At 40.4% G+C, this 22,440-nt stretch overlaps 1 protein-coding gene across 1 annotated transcript in view; it reads left to right on the top strand.

Annotated features, from left to right (window-relative positions):
- The window catches only part of thsd7aa (thrombospondin, type I, domain containing 7Aa), a 159,289-nt gene extending 138,198 nt beyond the window's left edge, over positions 1 to 21,091 (top strand). The window contains exons 25-28 of the mRNA XM_071499968.1: positions 2,962 to 3,044; positions 11,079 to 11,292; positions 14,554 to 14,641; positions 18,528 to 21,091. Coding sequence (XP_071356069.1) covers positions 2,962 to 3,044; positions 11,079 to 11,292; positions 14,554 to 14,641; positions 18,528 to 18,615 — 473 coding nt within the window. The 3' untranslated portion in view covers positions 18,616 to 21,091. The remainder of the gene's footprint in view (positions 1 to 2,961; positions 3,045 to 11,078; positions 11,293 to 14,553; positions 14,642 to 18,527) is intronic.
- Positions 21,092 to 22,440: the final 1,349 nt, after the last annotated feature.

Here is a 22,440-nt window from a genome sequence, read left to right on the forward strand (position 1 = left end):
CCCCTTTCCCCCCTCCCCTGGAGCAAATTGTCTTGAGTCACTGTGTTGTAAGATGTGTTTATATATGCTTTTGTTGCTGAGGTTTTTTTTTTTCCCCGAATCCCACACTGTACTGGTTTTCACAGAGGACTGATAAAAACCAGTGTACCTGTGTCCCTCAGACAGTCCCACAGTCCCCTGGTGGATGTTGTGGATAGCTAATGAATGTAAATTGAATAGGAGCTGCAATTAAAGTGGCACCATAGCAACTATTAGTGGTAACACCAGTGACACTCCCTGCTACCACCAGCAAACTCAGCCTTCTTTATGTTTATTCCCCCAGATTATCACCAGATACCATAGAATCTCTGTAGTGGTTTTGAACATCTTTGATTCTCCATTTGATTTAATGATATTTTTTTAAATCTGGAATGTTCCTGACTGACTGACTGACTGACTGATATTTCCACCCCTGGTCAGCTGAGCGCCTTGTCACTGAGTTCGAGTTTCTGGTGCAAACAGGTTCTATTAGGTGGGTGTTTACTAAAGGAGGCCGAGGAATAACTGAACATCTGACACCGAGCAGAGAGAGCAGGAGAGAGGGAGGGAGAGCGAGAAGTCACCGGTAACAAGGCTTTGTATTCACTGCCATGACCAAGTCTACATATCAAACAGACAATCAGCAGATGCTCAGTTTGCTCAGTTATTACTGAGACAATTCAGTTGCTATCACTGCTGGTCTGTAGTTGCAGACATCCTAGATGTAAATGTGACCTAAATGAGTTCACAAGATGCACTGCACAGCTCGAACACATAAAGTCTTGTGCTGTGCGTGTCAGGGTGATAATGTGGATCAGGTTACTTAAAACCGTCTCATCCAGCGTGTCAGAATACCACATAGCGTTTTAAGCTTTCCTTGACAGCGACTTCTAGGAAGGTGTAATCAGATGAGCTATAATCTGTGGCAGTGCTACAGTTAAAGTTTAATCCCAGTGTCCATCACATGTCAGTGTGAAGGTCTGCACCCACAGCATTGTTCCCGGGTTTCACAAAGCATTTATCAGTTGGTACAGAGGATGATTCTGTCTGGAAGAATGGATTCCTCTTGTCAAGCCATCTGCTTTTTTCTGCTTTGATCAAGCCTGGAGCCATGTCATATTTCTGTCTCAGGCTGGTGTAGAACACAGCGAATAAGGAATGTCAGCATACCCAGTACTCCAGATGGTGTGCCTATCTGTGGCTGCTCTGATTGGCACACTGCATTTTTTTCCTTCTTGTAAATGTTTCCCCACATGCAGTGGTGTTCCCCTCATGAATATTCGCACTGAGCTCTCTCCCTCAGCATGTCACCTCATAAATATTCAAGAAGCTCTGATAGATTACCATGATTTTGCAGACGTGTTTTCTCTGAATGTCCTCTGGCTGGATCATTGTCAGGTGTACTGTCTGTCTACATTATCCATCTTATTTTATTCTCAGTCAGAATATACACTCCTTACCTTTACAAAGTCAGCAACTCAGCCAAACCTAATTTTTAAGTGACTTCATGATAACTAAATTGTGAATTCATAGTCAGGAGTGGAATGAGATTTAAAAAAAAAAATGCAGATCAGAACATATTGTACATTCATGTCAATGTGCTGATGCCTTCTGGTTGTAAGTAATGACTATTCAAACGTTTCATATAGCAGTGAGTGCAATAGTAATAAATCAAATGGTACTGTGTCAACAGTTTGCTATTCTAGTAGAGGATTCTATAAAGGTTGTTTTTTTCTGTTTTTAAAGGAGAAACTTGATTCTGCTATGAGAATGCAATTTGAATTTTTAGTATTTGAGAAAGGCGATATACATGAGTTTTGTTGGACAGCTACTGTAGTCCCTCTTAGGACTGTCTCATCCACTGCATACAAACAGTCCAGGATGTCTCCCAGTGTAGAGGTTAAAGAAGTGGCTGTGTGCTGCTCCAGATGTGGCAAAGTTAACCAGATGTGCATCTACCAAATCAACCAATTAGTCTTCTGCTGTGAAATCTTTGGTTTTGTGGAACCAAAAAGTTTGAATACACTTCTGGTAAAGCATATATTTCACATTTGTGTCACTTATTCAGGTTTGAAAGTGAGTGAGTGATCTGTCTTGGTATCATTTCATTAGCCATGCCATAATGAGCTGGTTACTGCCTCTGAGGCCACAGAGCAGAAAACACCCATTTCCATTTCAGTGGGTGAGAACTGCTGTCGTAGTGTCTTTTCCCCCTCTGTCAGGACAGCAATGAGCTCATCCCACACAACAGTGAAATGTATGCTATATGGATGTACGTTAGTTTTTCAAGACCTAAAGCAGCTTCAAGAATGAGGATGAGCTGCTTGATGTGGCAAGTCTACGTCTTGTTAACTTCCTATACATTTGATGTGCAGTGCATTTGCTATAGGACAATATGCTATCTAAGCAAATTCTTAACTACTTATGATGCTGTATTGATTAGATTTCCACTGAGGGCGTCACCATCAAATCATCCCATCATTGTAAAAAGAAACAATCTGCCATGGGTATTAAATCTCTTCTGCATGAAGATGTACTTTCAGCTTTCACGCAAGCCTTCTCTGCCACAGCAAGGATTAAAAAACAACTGCTTGGATCAGTCTGGGAATTTAAGTGGAATTTTTAGTGCTTTTTAAATCAGCTTATTATGAAATTATTCCAACATAGTAAGAATGTATTGAGCTAAAACCTAGTGAGAGAGACAAGAGCAAAGAGAGCTGTGGCTGCTGTAATGCTCACCACCTCCCGCTCAACAAACTAGAAAGGTGAAAAAGAACAGTTCCGGAATCTGGGCTTCATTTGTCCCTGCAGTATTTGCTCGACTGTTGTTGTTGAACGACTGCCAACAAAGGCCTGACACTGTTTCTCATATCTTACAATGACAGAAACTTTAGCTGTTGACCTCTGATGCCTGAGTTTGACCTTTTGACCTTTGCTCTGTAGGTGGATGCCCAGGGAATGCCAAGCCGATGGCTGACCGATCCTGTGACCCACCCTGCACCAAGCCACGTTCCCTCTGCACAGAGGTGAGTATAGATAGATATATAGATAGATAGATGTATCTCTTGCAGTCTCTGACCATCTTTCAGATAGTCTGACAGAGACTCTGTCTTTTGTTCTGGTGTCTTTGCACTTCCTGGCATCTCTTGGTGTCTTTCTCTTAGTGTCTTTTGGCGCCTAAAGCTTCTCTTGCAATCTGTTGGTCTCTTTTGACAATGTTTTCTGGTGTCTCTGTGCCTTTGGTATATGCAGTCTCTTGTCATCTGTGTGTATTTTGTCAATTCTTTGCTTTTTTTTGTCTTCTGGCATTATTTGGTGCTTCCAAATATCTTCCATAACATAACATCCATTGGTGTCTCTCAGCATCTCTGCTTGCCACGTGTTCCTGCAGCTACCACAGTGCAAGATACCCTGGATTATTTCACAGTGAAACAACATAAATGTCTATCCATCTTCTTTCAGCCACTTAGACCTTAACCATCAACCGTTCAACCAGTTTAGAAATGAATCAGTTCAAAGCCCAGGAGCTAGTCTGTAGACTCCCTGATGCAGTGAAAGGTGTACATCTGGATAGTTTAAGGAAACAGACTAAAGGGAGCAGAAAAAAGAAAAACAGGTGACAATGACTGATCTAGCCAAGTAACTACACCTAACCAAGTTTTTAGGCCTAAACCTAAGTGACCCAGTGACCATTCCACAACCTTAAACACACAGTTATTATTGCTACCATGACAACACAGGTCTGGTTCACTAGCCCTACTCCAAGGGTAGGGACAAATGGTGTGAGGTTGGAGGTCTACTTGGATTTTGAGCTTCAAGCTGTGGGGAAATTTGTCGTGTGGACAGGCCAAAAAAAGAAAGGTGCAGAATGTTAATATAAAATACTTAAAAATGATAAATAATAGATAATAATATAATATGTACAATTATTCATTGAACTATAACAAAAACAACAATGGCAGCAGATGAGGGATATTGCACAGTCTGTGTGTGTTAATTATTGCACATGGTGAGTTTGTCAGTTCTCGGTGTGTGTGGTCTACCGAGTGCTGTGTTTGCTCCACAGCAGCAGGAAGAAAAGACCTGCAGTATCTCTCCTTCACACACCATGGGTGCAGCAGCCTATCACTGAAGGAGCTACTTAGTGCTGTCACAGTGCTCTGCATGGGGTGGAAGATGTTCTCCGACAGGGATGACAGCTTAGCCATCATCCTCCTGTCACCCACTACCTCCACTAGGGGGGATCCCAGAACAGAGCTGGCCTTCTTGATCAGTCTGTTCAGTTTTGTCAGTCCATGATCTCAATGTCCAGTCCATAGATGTTCAGTCATATCATAACCTCTGCGTATATTCTTTGGTCGAGTACTTGCAGTTTGTAGGGTCTTAGCTATATTTTCCCTTTTAAAACCACTCATCATCATCACTGATGTATTTTATGCGTTACATATTCTGTCCCCTGCATGTGTGGCTCTGCACAAAGTGATAGACAGCTGAACTGAAAGGGTTCACAATGACTGTGTTAATCTTCGTCAAGTTGCTTTCTTTCGATGCCAGAAACTTTGTGAAATTGAAATTAAATACAAAAGAAAATGTTCTTCATGTTCATCGAAAGAGTGTGGTAATGTTAAGAGTTGCTTAATACGACAAAATTAGTAAGATGTCTGACCTACATGTACAAAAAAGGGTTTTTAGCAATAATCTATAAATCTTAAAAATATAAAATGAAATAATAAAAATATTCCAGAATCCTTCTCTGTAAAAATGTAACATACAGTAAAAACCTCTGAACAAAGCTTCTCCAAGGCTCAACACAGGAGGATGTGATGGATTAAACAAAGAATGCTCCAGAGCACATTACCACGTAAATCAATAACCAATAGCAAACTTTCTACATTGAACTGACAGCAGTCTTTAAAATAACCGCTAGGAGGCATATGATGCTTTTCACCTACATGTGTAACATTGCAATACACCTTATCTACAAATATAATAATAATAATAACAACAATACTACTACTACTACTACTACTACTAATAATAATAATAATGAGGACATGGTATAGCACATTTAATAGAAGAGATGAACAAAAAGAAAAAAAAGAAATTACATGCACCAAGAGCCTCACATGAAAAAGACAAAAAACTGAAAACATGTTGAAAACATTAATGGAAAATGAGATGGAAAATAAATAATGAGATAAAATTAATAAATCAATAATAAAATAAAGATTAATAAAGTAAATTCATTACTAAATAAAAGTTAAAAATACAATACATAGAATGCATAAAATCAAGTAAGAAACTTTTCCTTTAATACATAAAACTATTCTGTGCACACTCTTCTATGGAATGGCACCTTGGCTCAGAGGCATTTCACAACCCTTTTCCCCAACAAATGCACCACAGGTTTCATTTACACCAGCAACAGCCTCTTTCAGCTGCACCACAACATTTTGGGGAAAGCAGGAAAGTGACATTCTTTGATATTAGGGTGGTCGAACGATAAATTTTTTCTTAATTGTGATTAATTTCTGAATTTCAATAGTTAATCATGATTAATCGCATGTTTTATCACATGATTAAAATTCTATTACTTTGCATTTCAGAACTGTTTTCTTTTGCTTGACAACACATAACCATCAGTCTGTCTGAGCTAGAAGCTAACGTTAGCATGTCTGACATCTAATTATGAAGATGTCTAATAATTTATTTATCCATAGACGAGCTCTGGGAAAGTTAAATTTCATTTTCCAGCTCATTCGACCTTCACCAGCGACGATTCAGGCGTTGGATTTAAACACTTGAGGTCTCCCGACATGCCCCTTCATGCAGACCGGAACTGTCCCCCTCTTGCTCCCATAGACATGACTGGCAATGAAGTATCTCACTCCACCATGTAAAATCTTTGTAGGAAGTGTCTGTGGCAGCTTGACAACAAGTAAGGGTACATCAAAGGGTCAAAATTGTGGCAGCCAAAGATTCTAGGACGTAGTGCTCCAGAATCTTCGGTAACAGCAACAGTGACGGTGTAAAATAAAGAATCTTTATTGTGATTAACACGATTTTAAAAAAATAGATAAAATAACTGCGCTTTATGCTCGGTCCTTAATCTCATCGCGATTAACACGTTAATGCTGACAGTCCTATTTAATTTTGTTTATTTGTTGGTTTTTGTGTTAGTCAAGCTCAACCCAACCTCCCTGTCATGCACAATACAGAGTTTTTACATTGTTAATGCAAAGAAAATTGTGATTCAAATTGAATGCATATATGCTAGGTCAGAAAACTTGAGTCCACAGTGAACTACTGCCATTTTAGGATGAAATTTACCACACACTCACATACCACCCAGTCACATATGACAGGGCGGTTCTGCTTCCAGTTTTAATGTGAAAATTCATTGAATTCTCACTCACAATCTCACTCATTCATTATCTCTTTCACTCACTCACTCAACCACTCACTCACTCACTCACTCAGTATCTCTTTCACTCACTTACACTCTCTCTCTCTCTCTCTCTCTGTCTCTCTCTCTGTCATAAAGTCAGGCCTACATTTATATCTTGAGACAGAGATATAAATCATATATACTCATACAGAGAGACAGTTTGTCTGTACCACCCTATCACATCAGTTACCAACCTGTCACAGGGTCATTTTGTTAAAAAATGATGGAAGACAATGAAATGCTCCATAAATTAATGTTGACTATCATTCCTGTTTTGAGGATTAATCACATGAATTTATATTTTATTTGAAAATTTGACATGAGTTGTTATGGATAGTTCCCAAATAAATGACATTTTACTCTTGGGAAAAGAGAGAAAGAGATTTTTTACATTTATTTCATGTATTACGAGTCAAATGGTGTACATCCTGTCTGTGACTGGGTGATACAAGAATGGCTCCCGTGTCTGAAAAAAGTATAACATTAATAAAGATGTTATGCCTGAGGAGGGAAAATATGCTTTTTGGAGGATTAACGTACACTCAGCGGCCACTTTATTAGGTACACCTGTTCAACTGCTTGTTAACGCAAATATCTAATCAGCCAATCACATGGCAGCAACTCAATGCATTTAGGCATGTAGACATGGTCAAGAGGACCTGCTGAAGTTTAAACCAAGCATCAGAACAGGGAAGAAAGGTGATTTAAGTGACTTTGAACAGGGCACGGTTGTTGGTGCCAGACACGCGGGTCTGAGTATTTCAGAAACTGCTGATCTAGAGGGATTTTCCTGCACAACCATCTACAGAGAATGGTCTGAAAAAGAGAAAATATCCAGTGAGCAGCAGTTCTCTGGGTGAAGATGCCTTGTTGATGCCAGAGGTTAGAGGAGAATGGCTAGACTGCTTCGAGCTGACAGGAAGGCAACAGTAACTCAACTCAACCTTGGGGTTAGGATTATGAAAAAAAAAACACTTTCTGCAAACCTTTCTTGAACTTTTTTCATAGTCCTCTGGTCTAAAACCTAAAATTCTTGCCATTGGGGGACTGAAAGGTACAAACTATAAAATATTATGTAATTTACAGATTATCGGGACTTTTACAGTCTCCCGTGGATGTGACAATGTGAGAGACAGAAACATGACAGATATGGCTTCACTGAAGCCATTGGAGAAAAACAAAGCCATATTGAATAAGAAGCCGTGTGTACCTTGGTACACAAGCCTGTGCACTGGAGTGGATTAGCAGCGCACATTTCAGACCTACATATTATTTCTTAAGATGTGTGTCTAAACTGTTGGTCTGCTTAAATAAAAGGGCATTAATGTTATAGCTTTAGGATCCATTCTAAATGTAAACATTAATATTAATTAATTAATTAATTAATTAATTAATTCTCTGAGCATCTCATTAATATTCACACAACAATGGTATTGTAACTGAAATACCTCTGTCTGAACCATATTGAATTGCATCAAATCAGTATCTTGTGAATTGGAATTGAATCAATTTGGGAAATCAATGGCAATACCCAGCCCTAGATCTGATGTCAGATAGATACATCTTTGATGAGAATGGACATCTCCTACTCACTCTTACCCACTGCGACTTCCTGTCAGTGAAAACATCACTGCTAAAGACAGGGAATGCCCTCTGCTTCCAATTATCCCCTGGTATGAGAGATTAATAACAGATACATAGCATATCCCTCTCCTCCTATCATATAAGATGATGTGGTGCTGAACCACGCTTTGCCTCTCAGGAGATGGTCACTCATTTCCTCCTCTGTTCACAGCTGTTTGCACGGTGGACATGTTGCAGGGTGATGAATAGAGTCAGGAGCTCCTTTTACACAGCCTGTTCAAGACGGGAATGTTGTGCCTTTATTCTGTTTCACTGTTCTTTATGAAAGGTATGAACATGGAATAGGAAGGGGGGTGTTATTCTTCCTCAGCAGCATAGGTAGTCAGCGCTGAATCAATGTCTGCATAAAAGGGAGAGAGGGATGAGAGGAGGGGCAGCGTGTCTGCACATATATTCACACACACACACACACACACACACACACACACACACACACAATCAGACATACACCCTGTCTGACAAAACAGACATCAGACCATAGCACTGTTACAGAACTGATGTGATGCGACTTCACAGCTACATCACAGCTTTATCTGTCTGTAAAGGTTTATCTGTCCCAAACAAATTTCTGAGCTCAGAGATATTAGAGCTTGAGCTGGCACAGATTCCGCGCTTCTGCCCATCAATTAGATGTCTTCACCTGATCAGAAGAGAAATCATCACGTGATCAGAGCTGATGGATTTGGATTTGGACATCTTGACTCACAGACCTGGTGTGATACACCAGTGACCCACACAATCTGATGACACTGAATGTAATATGGACCCTGCCTGGTTTGTATCGATAGCTGCTCTCAAGGAGTGGAGAGCCTTGAAGGCTTCTACATCAGTTCCAATATGCATCTTGATTGTTTGTTCCAACCTGGGGATACGAGTGTCTCATGAAATAGGGTCCCTACAGTGGCTGATGTACCAGACCTTGGTTGTCATGGTTACAGTAATAAACAATGGTTAGGTATAGGGAAGAAAATGGTGGTTTAGGTTAAAATAATTCTTTAAACTTAGATGATCTTCATTGTCATGGTTTCAATAAGAACAATGTGGTTACAGGTGTATAAAAGAAAAAACACAAACTGCTGGTATCACATAGGAATCAAACACTGGTCTTCTGTGTGAAATTCTTGGGTTTTGTTGACCATCCACACCGACCTCCTAACATGGACTGTGTCTATATACTAGGTCACCTGACCATAGACTGAATATAAAGATGGACGTACACCCTGGGTCTGAAAAGTGAAGCCAATGCGGAAGAGCCTTAAACTTGCATTCTATGAAATGACCATCAGTGGTCACTGGCTGTAAACAGAAGTCTGTATTGAAGTCTATGTGAAAATGTCTCTACTTCTCACTTGATTTATTACCTCAGTAAACGTTTTCCTGATGAGTTTATGGTCTCAATCACTTCTTCAATACAACATGATGTTCATTTTTTAAATTATGTTCCCTTTAGAGGGAAATAGACCATAAAGCAGGGCATGCGTTAGGGTGGGGCTACTGTGTGATTTACAGACAACTTGCTACCTTGAGTGCTTCAAAACAGCAGTTTACAAACCAATGGTGAAGTCAGGGTGGGTTGACATTTGCCCCTCACTTCTTCCTTTGCTCCTGTGATAATTACTACAGCCACTAGATGTCACCTAACAGTAGAACATACAGGAGGGCAGTTTCCCCACAGTAGTACATAATGTAAACAGATGAAAGTGAAAAGAAAGCCAGTTTACTGAGGTCACTTTAAAACACAAAGCTGGCAGCTTCCTGAAGGTGTCACACTGTGAACAACTGAACCCTCCTGAGTGACCAACCAGAGCAGAGACAACATACACCAGCTCCGCTGCTTTACTACAGACACTGACAAAAAAGTTAAAGTAGGTTGATAATCAAGAAGTAGGAAGGTAACAGACGGTGCATGAATTGGTTGAGGGTTAGAGCTGCTTTGGGAGAGTGTCATTTTCTAAAGGTCTTTCTAAATCTCCTCCTCTCCCTTCCCCCATTCTTGTTTATTCAGCCAATCAGCATTTTTCTGTATTTGTGGATCATTCACGTTCAGTTTTCAACCTGGGGGTTGGTCCCCTCAAGGGATTGCAAGATAAATCATACAGGTTACAAAATTATAGGGAAGAGGGATAAAAGATGGAAGGAAGACAAGGAAGAAAAAAGAAGGGCAGAAGGGATGAAAGGATGAAAGGATAGAAAACAATACAGAAAGAAAAACACAAGTAAAGGAAAGAAACGGACAAACAAATGGGAACGGGAAAAAAAACAGGAAGAAAGAGAAAAGAACAAAAATGGAACAATGAATAAAGAGGGAAAAGAAAGACAAACAGGAGGAAAAAAGAAAAGGGGAAGAAAGAAAGGGGGAGGTAGGCGAGATGATTTAAAAAGTGATAGAAATAGGAAAAAATTTTAATTAATTTGAATTAACGCTTTCAGTATCAGTCACAAAAGTATATTGTCTCACTAAATTTGGAAAACATTTTAATTTGCATCAACAATTAATAAAAGACAGATGATCAGTGTTCACCGATTGATATGGAAGAAAAGAGGGAAAAACTTATGCAACTCAAGACGAGTTTATTTTTTTCAGTCTCTTTTTTGATCATGAATTTTTTGTGACGCATGAGACAGTTGTACTTATTCAGCCTATAGAAATGATACAGTGTGAGAAGGGGAATCAGGCATTGATTTGCTCACAGCTCAGAGACTTGTGCAAACTGTGACAGTAAGTACACTCTGCTTTTGTCAAAAATCAGAAAGGTTTCGAGCCACTGCCTCAATCTAAAGATCATTTTTAGTTGAGCTTTTTTTTTCTTTCAAATGGCCAGGCAATCTTTATAGACATCAGTGGGGAAGGGGGCCTGGATCTAACAGTGAATCTGCTCAATCATTTTGATTCAGTAAACAGAGGACGGGCACTGTTTCTAGTGTTTGTCCATGTCATGGTGTTAAACCTGCCTCCTCTCTGTGTCAGGTGGGTGTGTGTGGCTGTGAAGAAGGCTACACAGAAGTGATGACATCCGATGGTTTGCTGGACCAGTGTACTGTCATCCCAGTCCTGGAGATCCCCACTGCTGGTGACAACAAGGCAGATGTCAAGACCATCCGTGCCTTTAACCCCACCCAGCCTGCAGCAAGCACACCAAGCAGGGTGGGACGCACCTGGTTCCTGCAGCCCTTTGGTCCAGGTAACGCACCCCAACACAGCGTGTGACAGCCCACCACTGGAGCTACTGTTAGTCATGTCGAATGGTTTGATGACCGTGGATTTATAAGCAAAACCATAGCATAATACAGTGATCTTCATTATGAATATGAGAGAATGAGAGTAAATGGGTAAATTCTGATAATATACAGAGGACATGATCAAAGACACACTGACACAATAGATCCTGCTGAGAGAGAATCACTAAGTCAGGACCAAATCTACTCATTCCAGAAAAATACAGGTTGTGGAGGAAATGTGTGTGCTGAGAGCACAAAGGCTATAAAAGGAGGAGTGGGGGGGCGGGGGGGGGGGGGGGGGGCGGGGGGTATTAATTGGTGGAAGAACTGAAGGAGGGGCATAGGTCCTATGAAGGAAAAGAAGGAGAAAAGGGATAAAAGAAAGCAAGGAAGGAAAAAGGAGCAGCAGAGATGAAGTTAAGAAATTATGGGAAGCAAAGGAATTGGGGGATGAGGGACAAGAAACAAGAAAGAAAGAAAGAAAGAAAGGGGATCAATGAATTAAGACAAAAAAGAGAACAGAAAAAATAGAGGGGTAAAGAAAACCAGATATGATAAGAGAAGAAGGAACAAAGAATTCCAGGGAAAGATAAAAGAGAAATATAGAACAGGGAATGTAGAGGAGAAAAAAAAAATGGGTAGAAAATAAGAACAATAGGAAGAAAAAAAAAGCCAAGAAAGAGAAGAGGAAGATGAAGAGAGGGAGTGAAGAAAAGTAGCAAATAAAAGGGAAAGAGATCAGATAGAGAAAAAGGAAAAACAAATGTGGTTTTAAAATAGGAAGAAGGTCATTTTAAAAACCATATCATTAGTACAAACTATAACAAATTGAAATCAAACGAGAATAAACACTTTTTATACATTTATCTCATACAAATTGCAACAGTTTCTAATCACTTATTCATCTCAAATGGAAATCACTAGCTGCTTTAAATAAGATTTCCAAAAGGACAGACCATATGAAGACTTTGAAAGACAGTGGGACAAGCCTGACACTAACCTCCACATCAGAGCCACATCAGAACCCCCCTCCTCCCCTACCAAAGGAACATCTCTCTCTATCCTGGAGAGAGATGTCAACAGGCTTTTTAAGAAGCAGAACCCCCGCAAAGCAGCCGGTCCTGACTCTGTCTCTCCATCATCCCTGAAGCACTGTGCTGATCAGCTGTCTCCAGTGTTCACAGACATCTTCAACACCTCACTGGAGACCTGCCACGTGCCAGCCTGCTTCAAATCCTCCACCATCATCCCTGTCCCCAAAAAACCAAGGCCCACAGGACTAAATGACTACAGACCCATTGCCCTGACCTCTGTGGTCATGAAATCATTTGAGTGCCTTGTCCTGTCCCACCTCGAATCCATCACTGACCCACTCCTGGACCCCCTGCAGTTCGCCTACAGAGCCAACAGGTCTGTAGACGACGCCGTCAACACACCGTCAGCTCTCCACTTCATCCTCCAGCACCTGGACTCCTCAGGGACCTATGCCAGGATCCTGTTTGTGGACTTCAGCTCTGCCTTCAACACCATCATCCCGGCTCTGCTGCAGGACAAGCTCTCCCAGCTGAGCGTGCCTGACTCCACCTGCAGGTGGATCTCCGACTTCCTGTCTGACAGGAGGCAGCACGTGAAGCTAGGAAAGCATGTGTCTGACTCCCAGACCATCAGCACTGGATCCCCGCAAGGCTGCGTTCTTTCTCCTCTGCTCTTCTCCCTGTACACCAACACCTGCACCTCCAGCCATCAGTCTGTCAAGCTCCTGAAGTTTGCAGACGACACCACTCTCATTGGACTCATCTCTGATGGCGATGAGTCTGCCTACAGGTGGGAGACTGAGCGTCTGGTGACCTGGTGCAGGCAGAACAACCTAGAGCTAAACGCTCTGAAGACAGTGGAAATGATAGTGGACTTCAGGAAGAGCCCAGCCCCACCCACCCCCATCTCCCTGTGTGACTCCCCCGTGGCTACCGTGGAGCATTTTCGCTTCTTGGGAACCACCATCACACAGGATCTCAAATGGGAGCTAAACATCAGCTCCCTCATCAAAAAAGCTCAGCAGAGGATGTATTTCCTGAGGCAGTTGAAGAAGTTCAACCTGCCAAGGACAATGATGGTGAACTTCTACACCTCCATCATTGAGTCCATCCTCACCTCCTCCATCACCATCTGGTACGCTGCTGCCACGGAGAGGGACAATAACAGACTGCAGCGTATCATCCACTCTGCTGAGAAGGTGATTGGCTGCAATCTTCCGTCCCTCCAGGACCTGTACGCCTCAAGGTCTCTGAGGCGTGCAGGGAAGATTGTAGCTGACTCCTCCCACCCTGGACACAAACTCTTTGAGACACTCCCCTCTGGCAGGAGGCTGCGGTCCTTCAGGACCAAAACCTCTCGCCACAAAAATAGCTTCTTCCCATCTGCTATTAGCCTCATCAACAAGGCTAGAGAGCCCCACTGTTGCTGATCAATTGCACCAATCACCAGAAAAAATTCCTTGTATGTGAAAACATACTTGGCAATAAAACTGATTCTGATTCTGATTCTGATTCTGATATGTATAGAACGTACATATGACAGTGACTATATATAGTTCTTATGAACACTGACGTATCACAGCATGTTTATAGATGGAGGGTGTTGCAGTAGCAGTTAACATGTCTCTCCTCATACTGTACTCTATGCTGATGTTAAAGGCTGTGTGTTGTTGAGCTGATCTTTGTGTTGCATTCAGGATTCAGCAGTTATCTCTACACTCTACTGCCCCCTTTAGCCCAGACAAAGAAATGAAATGTCATATGGCATAGAGCCGGCAGTTTATTAGGTACCCCTAGCTAAAGCTAATCCACTCTATTCCAGTAGTCCTGTGATAAATCCTGAGAGAGCTGTTGAGTCAGCCGAATGGTCATGAGGATTTGTGGTGCTGTTGAATTGTACTGCGTTATACAGACAGGTATTTTTTATAATTGCATCCATCCCCTTTATATCAATGAGGGTAAATGTCAGAAACCAGTACCACACACTGCAACCTCCACAGTGATCATCCAGTTGAACCAACAGCTCTTTAAAACAGTCTGAGCACAAACTGAACATTACAACCTTCATTTATTACAGGGCTGTTGGAATAGACTACATAAGCTTTAGCCAGGTGAACTGAATAAACAGCCATCTGAGTGTACACACATTCAGTGTATTAACAGTCAGTGTCTGTGTGATTCTCCATGCAGATGGGAAGCTGAAGACCTGGGTGTATGGAGTAGCAGCAGGAGCGTTTGTTCTGCTCGTCTTTATAATCTCCATGACATACTTAGCATGGTAATGTACCGACACTGAAAGGGTATTCATTGTGTCACTGCTATATGTTTTGACTCCATCACGACTTAAGTTACCACATGCCATCATTCACCTACATTCAGTGATGTAATGGAGATCATCATAAAGGAAAGACACATATTTGCAAACAAGATGTTATTGATGGTTAACAAAAACATTACTGATGGTTTCTGATATGGTCCAGCTAGACTGTTTCCTTGGTTAAATTTTGTTATAGTCTAAGGAAGTTTTCCAAAGACATGAACTGAGCAGTTCATGAAAGTAAGATTAAACTGATGAACTTGCTTAGATTCCCACTTGATTGAAAAACCACAGAAATTATGCATTTAAAACAGACTGATTTTGAAACAGGCTTGATTTGTTTGTGAGAGTACCCCAGCAATTTAGTATTGCCTCCTCATAAGGTTTAGGGACTTGTAAGAGACAGAATAAATAAGAGGAGACTAACATATTATTCCCTGTTATCAGTTAGACTCCAAAAACACTGGATCCTATAATTCCCATAATGCAACTCCATAGCATCTATAGTTAGACCCTCTTGGCCAGGTGAACACTCCTGTCCCTCAAACTCCACACCTCCTGTTTGTAATTCAGGCTTTCTGTTATAACTTGGCTTGCAAGCTACCAGTAGCTCACCCTGTTTTAGAGTAGCTCACTGAAAGGCTCTGTATGTACATGGGTGCAAAGTAGAAACTTTACTCAGTAAATCTACTGTAAATGCAGCTAAATCAGAAACACAGACTTAGATCTAATTGTTGTCTGGAGTACAGCATCAGTCTGACACTGTGGTATAGTGTACTGTTGGCCTGTTTGAGGCCGAACAGTGAAAAGACTATTTGTGTCAGCCCAAATCTGTGTGAGATGGGGTTTAATCTTCATTACATCACTGCTCATGTTTATTCATTCATTCATCGTTTGTCCTTTCATTTCTTGTTTTTCTTTCTCCATCTCCACCTTCACACTCTGTGTTCAGTCATTGTGGTTGTTGCCTTTGCTGCAAGTCAAGGTCCAAGTCCCCTTCAGACGGGGCTTACCGAATGCACCCAGTGCCTTACACCTGTCCTGCCTGCCAGAGACTAGAGCAAGATGAGTTACAGCGGCACAGCCAACTCCAACAACAACATCATCATCAGCAGCAGCAGCAGCAGCAGCAGCAATATGAGCCACAGCTCCAACAGCCACCTCCATCACACCAACCACAGCAGCAGCAGGCACTGCCACACCTACCACCTCCCTTTGAAACTCTCATAACATAGCCAAGTCCTCACCTCACCTTTCTGTTACTCATTCACCTCACTTCCATTTGTACCTAAACACCTAGAGTGCCTGTTCACTCATTTCAGTGGATCACTTCCTGGAGGTGAGCTGTCCAACTTTCATCAAACACACCAACAGACTAGGGTTTTACTACATATACAAACTACAGACTATATTTTCCGTGTTTGCAGTTTTTTGTTCTTTGTTTATTTTGTAGGTTTATCAAATCTAAGAAAGAAAGAGAAGAAGCATAGGGCAATTCCTGTAAGGGCTTATAGGATGAATGTTTTCAGTATCAGTCATTTTTTAGTATATTTTCTTATTTGAATCTTTGTTTGGATATATAAGCCTGTACAGCAGCATCCAGCATCCATTACTGTTGCTACTGTAAAACTACCAGCAGGTTTCTCAAAGGCATTCAGAAATTTTGTCATCCACAATATATTTAGGTAACATTTTTACAAGTAGCAATATTAGATCTTTTTTTCTTTTTTATCAGCGGTTAAAGACCCATGAGTCATGAGGTCACTAGTCTAAACCCCCCCCCCCCCATAGTAAATGTCCGGTGGGAAAATACTGTGATAAATAAGTGGTCAAATTTAAACAGCTGGTTAAATATCTACTGTACCAGTGTAATTTAACTGTTGAATGTAAACTCACCCCAGGGTGATAAAACTCCCAAAGCTGCCAGGTTTTTAGGTTTGTATGCCTTTACAAAAGTCATGAATGTAAGAGTGGCATTGTTTTGTAAAATGATATCACTGAAATCTAGTGATATAATTTATATTTTTTTATTATATCAAAGATTACATTGATTAAATTACACCCCCAAGCCCCCCCACCCCACCCCGGAGAAAAAGTTGACCCCTCCTGATTGTTCTTGTATAATTCACACTCTGCCAGTCTATACTGACTGTAAACCTGCAGGCCAATCAGAAGTCATTTTTTTGTCATCTGCTTCCATCTTGTGGTTATCTATTCACATTTCATGTAGGCACATAGTCATCATGTCATCGTTACTGAGTTCAAGTGGACAAAATAATTTATCCATCATACTGCACATATTTAATATTACCATTCCTTTATTCTAATTTGTTAGTTACACTTTCTGTCTACACTGACTACAGTGCATGGCACTTCCTACTGTCTATACCAGTGTTTTTTCACATTTCATCCCATTTACTCAAAATGACTTTACCGCTGACCATTTTCCAAAACATTCCACAATAATTAAGATTTTTGAATGTGTTTCTTCTGCCTTTAACACACACTGCCATTTCCACTGATCACTGATCTACAGTATGAAAATGAACAACTGAAACTTGATTGGGTGAATTAATGCAATACAGTATAATGAAAGCCAATTATTAACAGTTAATTGAAAATTATTCCCATGTGGTATTGCAGTGCAGACAAAATCCATCTGCACGTATGGATGTGACACAGTGGTGCAGTGGTTAGCACTGTCACTGCCAGGAAGAAGTTTTGAACCCATATTTACATGTTTTCCTTTGGGTTTCCCTACACAGACCAAAGACATGCAGCTTTTGTGAACTGAACACTCTATTGTGCAATTGCCTGCAGGAGGCATAATGCTGGTTGTTAATATGTGTTCCCTCTGCTCTGCCTGTCAAAGGTGTGCCCACCTAGTTGCTCAATATATGTTGCTATTAGAAGTGTTAATATGCCATTACATGAGACTGAGTGCCATATAAGTACCATATAAAATATTATCATGTGGTTAAAAGTTTACTGAAAGAAAGACAGGTGGCTGCAGAATGATTAATGATTAACCCTGTGTGAAACAGTTTGAACCAATGGACTGGCACAACTACTGAACTCACTGAGCCATAGTGTAAACAATGGTTTATATGAATAAAGTAGGTCTACTTTACTGATACAAAATATAGGGCTCCTTACAGCCATACTTTTGCTGTTCCAAACAGTTCCAAAATACTAAAGAATATTTTTATATAATTATCTATTTTTAAGCCATGCAGAAGTCGGGCAAAGTTTTGTTTTGTTTGACAGTGGATTGATGTTCATTTCTTTTTTTTAAACCATGACTATGATCATTCATTAACCCAAAACAAGTAGTTTTTGTGTCCTAACCAGTGGCTTGCCATCATGGCAAGCAAGTGAAGCAGCACTTGACCAGTTAAAGCTAAATCAGACATCATGTAGAACAATACTGAAGTGGAAGCGATATCCATCCATAACATCTGATCTCAGAACAGCGTTCTGTCTTAAAGGCCTCCATCATGTACTTACTGCCCACTTGTGGTGCCAGCAACAGGCTATCGTCTCTGTAAACTAGGTTGACTTCTTGCCGTTGTGTCATCTATAGTTTATGTCATTTTCATTGGCGTGACCGTGTCCCGTTGACAGAGGCTGGGGCTTCTCAACAGAGAGGGGAACAGCATTTTTGGACATTTCCCTGCTGAGGATAACCCTGGGATCTTTGATGGGTGACTAGCTATGTGACTGGCTCAGACTCAACAGTGTTATGTTTCTCATAGGCTGCGTCATGTTCGGAAATGTTAAGCAAAGCTATAGTTGAAGAGTTGTGATTCGATTCTCTAAACATTTTTTCTTTTTATTTGTTCTTCAGCAAAAAGCCAAAGAAGCCACAGCGACGGCAAATGAACAACAGACTGAAGCCACTAACTCTAGCCTACGATGGAGACGCCGATATGTAGAAGTCTTCCTTCTGACCACAATGACCTAAAGACATTTGTCCTTCTGCAGGGCACACAGGGTTGCTATGGAAACCCCTTGATGTCAGGGCTGCCGCTGGGCATTGTTCATCCTACATGCAGACACCCTGGGAAGATGATTTTGATGAAAAGAGAAACCTCAAAGATCAAGATACTGAATCCATGTTCATTAGCAGCCTTGATGTTCCTGTCCTCGTTTTTTATTTCAATTTTGATCATTTCAAAAGAGCCTTCATGAATTCTTTATTTTCTTTCAGAAGTCTGCCTTTGCTTCTTTGCCATCTACTACTGCCAGTAACATCCAAACCACGGTTGTTGGAGAGGGTAACCTGAAGAGATTTTGCTCTGAAAAGCACAAATCTTCTTATGTCTTTTTGATAATTTTGTCACAGCTGGGTGGGATAGGACACCTGTCAATTCTTTGTCCCATTAAGAACATTTAGAACCCTCAGTGTTATTATGGCCGGGGTCCATCTCACAAAAAAAAGATAAAAGCAGAAATAAAAAGTGTAATGAACCCCAGAGCCAACATCACCTCTGCCTGCCTATTCCTTATCAATTTTTCAGGCATAATTTTGCACTATATTAGTGCAGCATGATATGGTCTTATGCCTAGCTTTTCACCATAGGAAACTGCCTCTCTCAACAAGATGGTGTACAGTTTTGTGCTAGAAATGTAAAAAAGTAGACTTTTTTGCAAACAGAACTCACTAATGTTTGTTAATATTTTTCTTCTATTACCTCTTGTATGTGACTCTTGTATGGGACTCGATGTAAATAGGATTTTTTTTGTGGTCTCAATTTTACATTTCTAGTATGTACAGCTACACGTCCCAAACTATGTTAATTTATTCTCTGATGATTTTTTGACTGTGATTTAACATTTTTACTTCTGTAAGTTATTGATATCCACCCCTATTACTGATTCAGACTACATGAGATACATAGAAACCCCTTCCATTATGAAACTCTGTAGTTGTGACATGGGAAGAAGAAAAGAGGAGCCAAAACTTCAACATGGAAAACAAGTAAATATTCCTAATATAAGTAAATATCTTTAGATCTCAATCTAAATCATATGATGTATTGTGCAATCATTGGAACGTAAAAGTGTTTAAACCTGCATGTTCTGAATGGCGAGAAAAGCCTCCTGTCATAGTCTCTTCCTGGCTGCCTCCTGACTTTATCTCCAAGAACTCTGGGTCTTAGCGGGTCTTTGTAGTCTACAAGTGATGAAAGGGGATAACAGCACACACTTAGCAACACTCATTGTGTAACTAAGTGCTGCTTTTTAAGACGGTCTTTTATAAAGGGTGTATAAGTTGTAACTAATGACTTTATTAATGGTTAAGAAATTACTTACTAATGATCAATTACAAGCATAAGAACTTTTAGATCGGTCATAACTTGTTTTTGGGTTATTAATCTTTATAAGCTTTCAAATTTGTAGCTACAAATGTTAGTGAGCAACTAATAGTTACTCACAACATGTCCACCCAAAGCATGTTCTCCTATATGGGGTTTGTAAATTATTTATTTACCATTAAAGAAGACATTACGCCCAATTTGTAAGCCTTAATAAAGCTGCCTTATTAGAAGGGGTCTCGTCTTTTTTTGCCCTACTCATCTTCTATCAGTTTGTTTCTTTATTCATTTTTAATTTAGACAGGTATTCAGATATTTGAGATATCTGGTCTTTGCAAACTTACAGTTCCCTCAAGTCCAATTGAATGCTGTAGCACACCAAGAAAAAGTTCTCTACCCATACTTCTACAGGAGTTTCCTCCCTGTCCACAACTACAGAAAAACCACCTGAAAAACCTGAAGGATTCATTTCTGTCTTACAGGTTTTATTCATCCATTCATGTTTAATGAGATTTATCTAAATGAGCTCTTCAGTCATGTTTCCCAGAGAGACTCTACTGGCAAACAGTGGGTGTGGTCTCCCTGTCAAATGTCTTTCAGCCCAACTGTTTCACTCTGGGTGACTTTTAGCATCCCATGATTTTGTCAAATCATTTTGCTTTTCTACTGATGCAAGTAGAATCAATATATGGGAATATTTAGATCATTGAACATTTGTGTCAAAATTTAAAACATACAATGCTGCCTAACTGCCTGATGGAAGCTAAAAGTCCAGTCACCCGAAGTGAACAGTGTATTATTGGTTAGTACTGACAGTTTAATATTATGTGAAGTTTGTTGCTAGTAAATTAACAGAATGTTTAATTTATATTTCTTGGAATATCAGTTGTAAATAAAGTGCTAAATATTTCTTTTTTATTTATTGTTCATGTACCATAATGTTTCATTTTTTTACTGCACAAATGTTATGCATACTAAAAAAGAAAAAGGAAAAAAAAAACTGAATAACTTGCTGATGAACCTGTCGTTTTCCTACTGTTTGTTTATATGTATTTGACTAATTGCTGATAATAAACAAAGAAAATATTTCAAAGTGCTTTCTTACTTTTGAAATGCCCAATGTGAAAAATAAAGCAGAATTATATTTCAGGTATTGACAGAAGGTTACAGGAATACAAGTTTGGTCTTTTATTCAGGGTTTCATTCTCACACTTTAGCAATGTACAGTATGACTTCACCATGTAGTCCATAAGCATCATATGCAGTTTTCAATTTGTTTTTGTAACGGTGTAGCACAATCACACAGAGATAAAGGGAAAACTGCTTTTAGGAGGCTGCAGTATTTAGTTAGGAATTACATCTGAGCTGGAGAAAAGAGTCAATAAGTTCAAACTATTACATTTTATGTAGTGTTGTCCACTAGACCACATAATTTAGCAGATTTTTATTTTTCGAAATGCATATTGTGCTGGAATCTACTGTTTGTTAGATTAAATGTTTAATATATTTATTCAGCTTTGACCTGATGGAGACAAAGTTCTGGGGCAGAAAAAGATGAAACTATAAATGAAACAGATCAGACAGAAGCTTATAGATCTATGACTTTAACCTCAGATTCTGATCCAGGAACAGCTTCATGATTTTGGTGATTTTTAGTGGAAAAAGCATTGAGGTTAAAGCTGAGTGTAAATATTCAGATGTCTATTTTACATTTAACTTGCTTAACAGCATCAATGACTATATTGCAACATGTAGTAAATATATATATACATATATATAGGCTGCATATACACTCACTGGCCACTTTATTAGGTACACCTGTTCAACTGCTTGTTAACAAATATCTAATCAGCCAATTACATGGCAGCAACTCAATAGGCAGCAGTCAGTCTGCAGCAAGCGGTGTCTGACCGCCAGGAAGCTCCAGCGAGACAAAGCAGCAGTGGTTCAGCGGTAGACTAGCCGGCGCTGAGCCGCTACATGGACATCCTTACCCGGTCAGGCAGTCCCGGCCCACACGGCATGGAGCGGAGGGTCGGCGCTATACACGAGCGACCTGTAAACAAACACAGGTCGCTGTTCTATGCCCGCCTTTTATGCGGCATTCACCCACTGCAATTGGCTGGGGCCGCCTCCTGAGTGACGTCACTGGGCTAATGACTGCGTCCTGCTACATATACATGGTCAAGATGACCTGCTGAATGAGGAAGAAATGTGTTCCCAGGCCAGATAGTATATATTGTCCCTCCAGTGAGTTCTGGGTCTACCCTGGGGCCTCCTCCCAGTTGGACATGCCCAGAAAACCTCCAAAGGGAGGCACCAGGGAGGCATCCTTACCAGATGCCCAAACCACCTCAGCTGGCTCCTTTCGACATGAAGGAGCAGGGACTCTACTCCAAGCTCCCTCTGTATTTCTGAACCCTGTCTCTAAGGCTGAGTCCA

The sequence above is a fragment of the Trachinotus anak genome, unplaced genomic scaffold, assembly GCF_046630095.1.
Source record: "Trachinotus anak isolate AG129_WGS33_773 ecotype Australia unplaced genomic scaffold, CSIRO_AGI_Tana_v1 ptg000016l, whole genome shotgun sequence".
In the NCBI taxonomy this organism is placed as follows: Eukaryota; Metazoa; Chordata; class Actinopteri; order Carangiformes; family Carangidae; genus Trachinotus; species Trachinotus anak.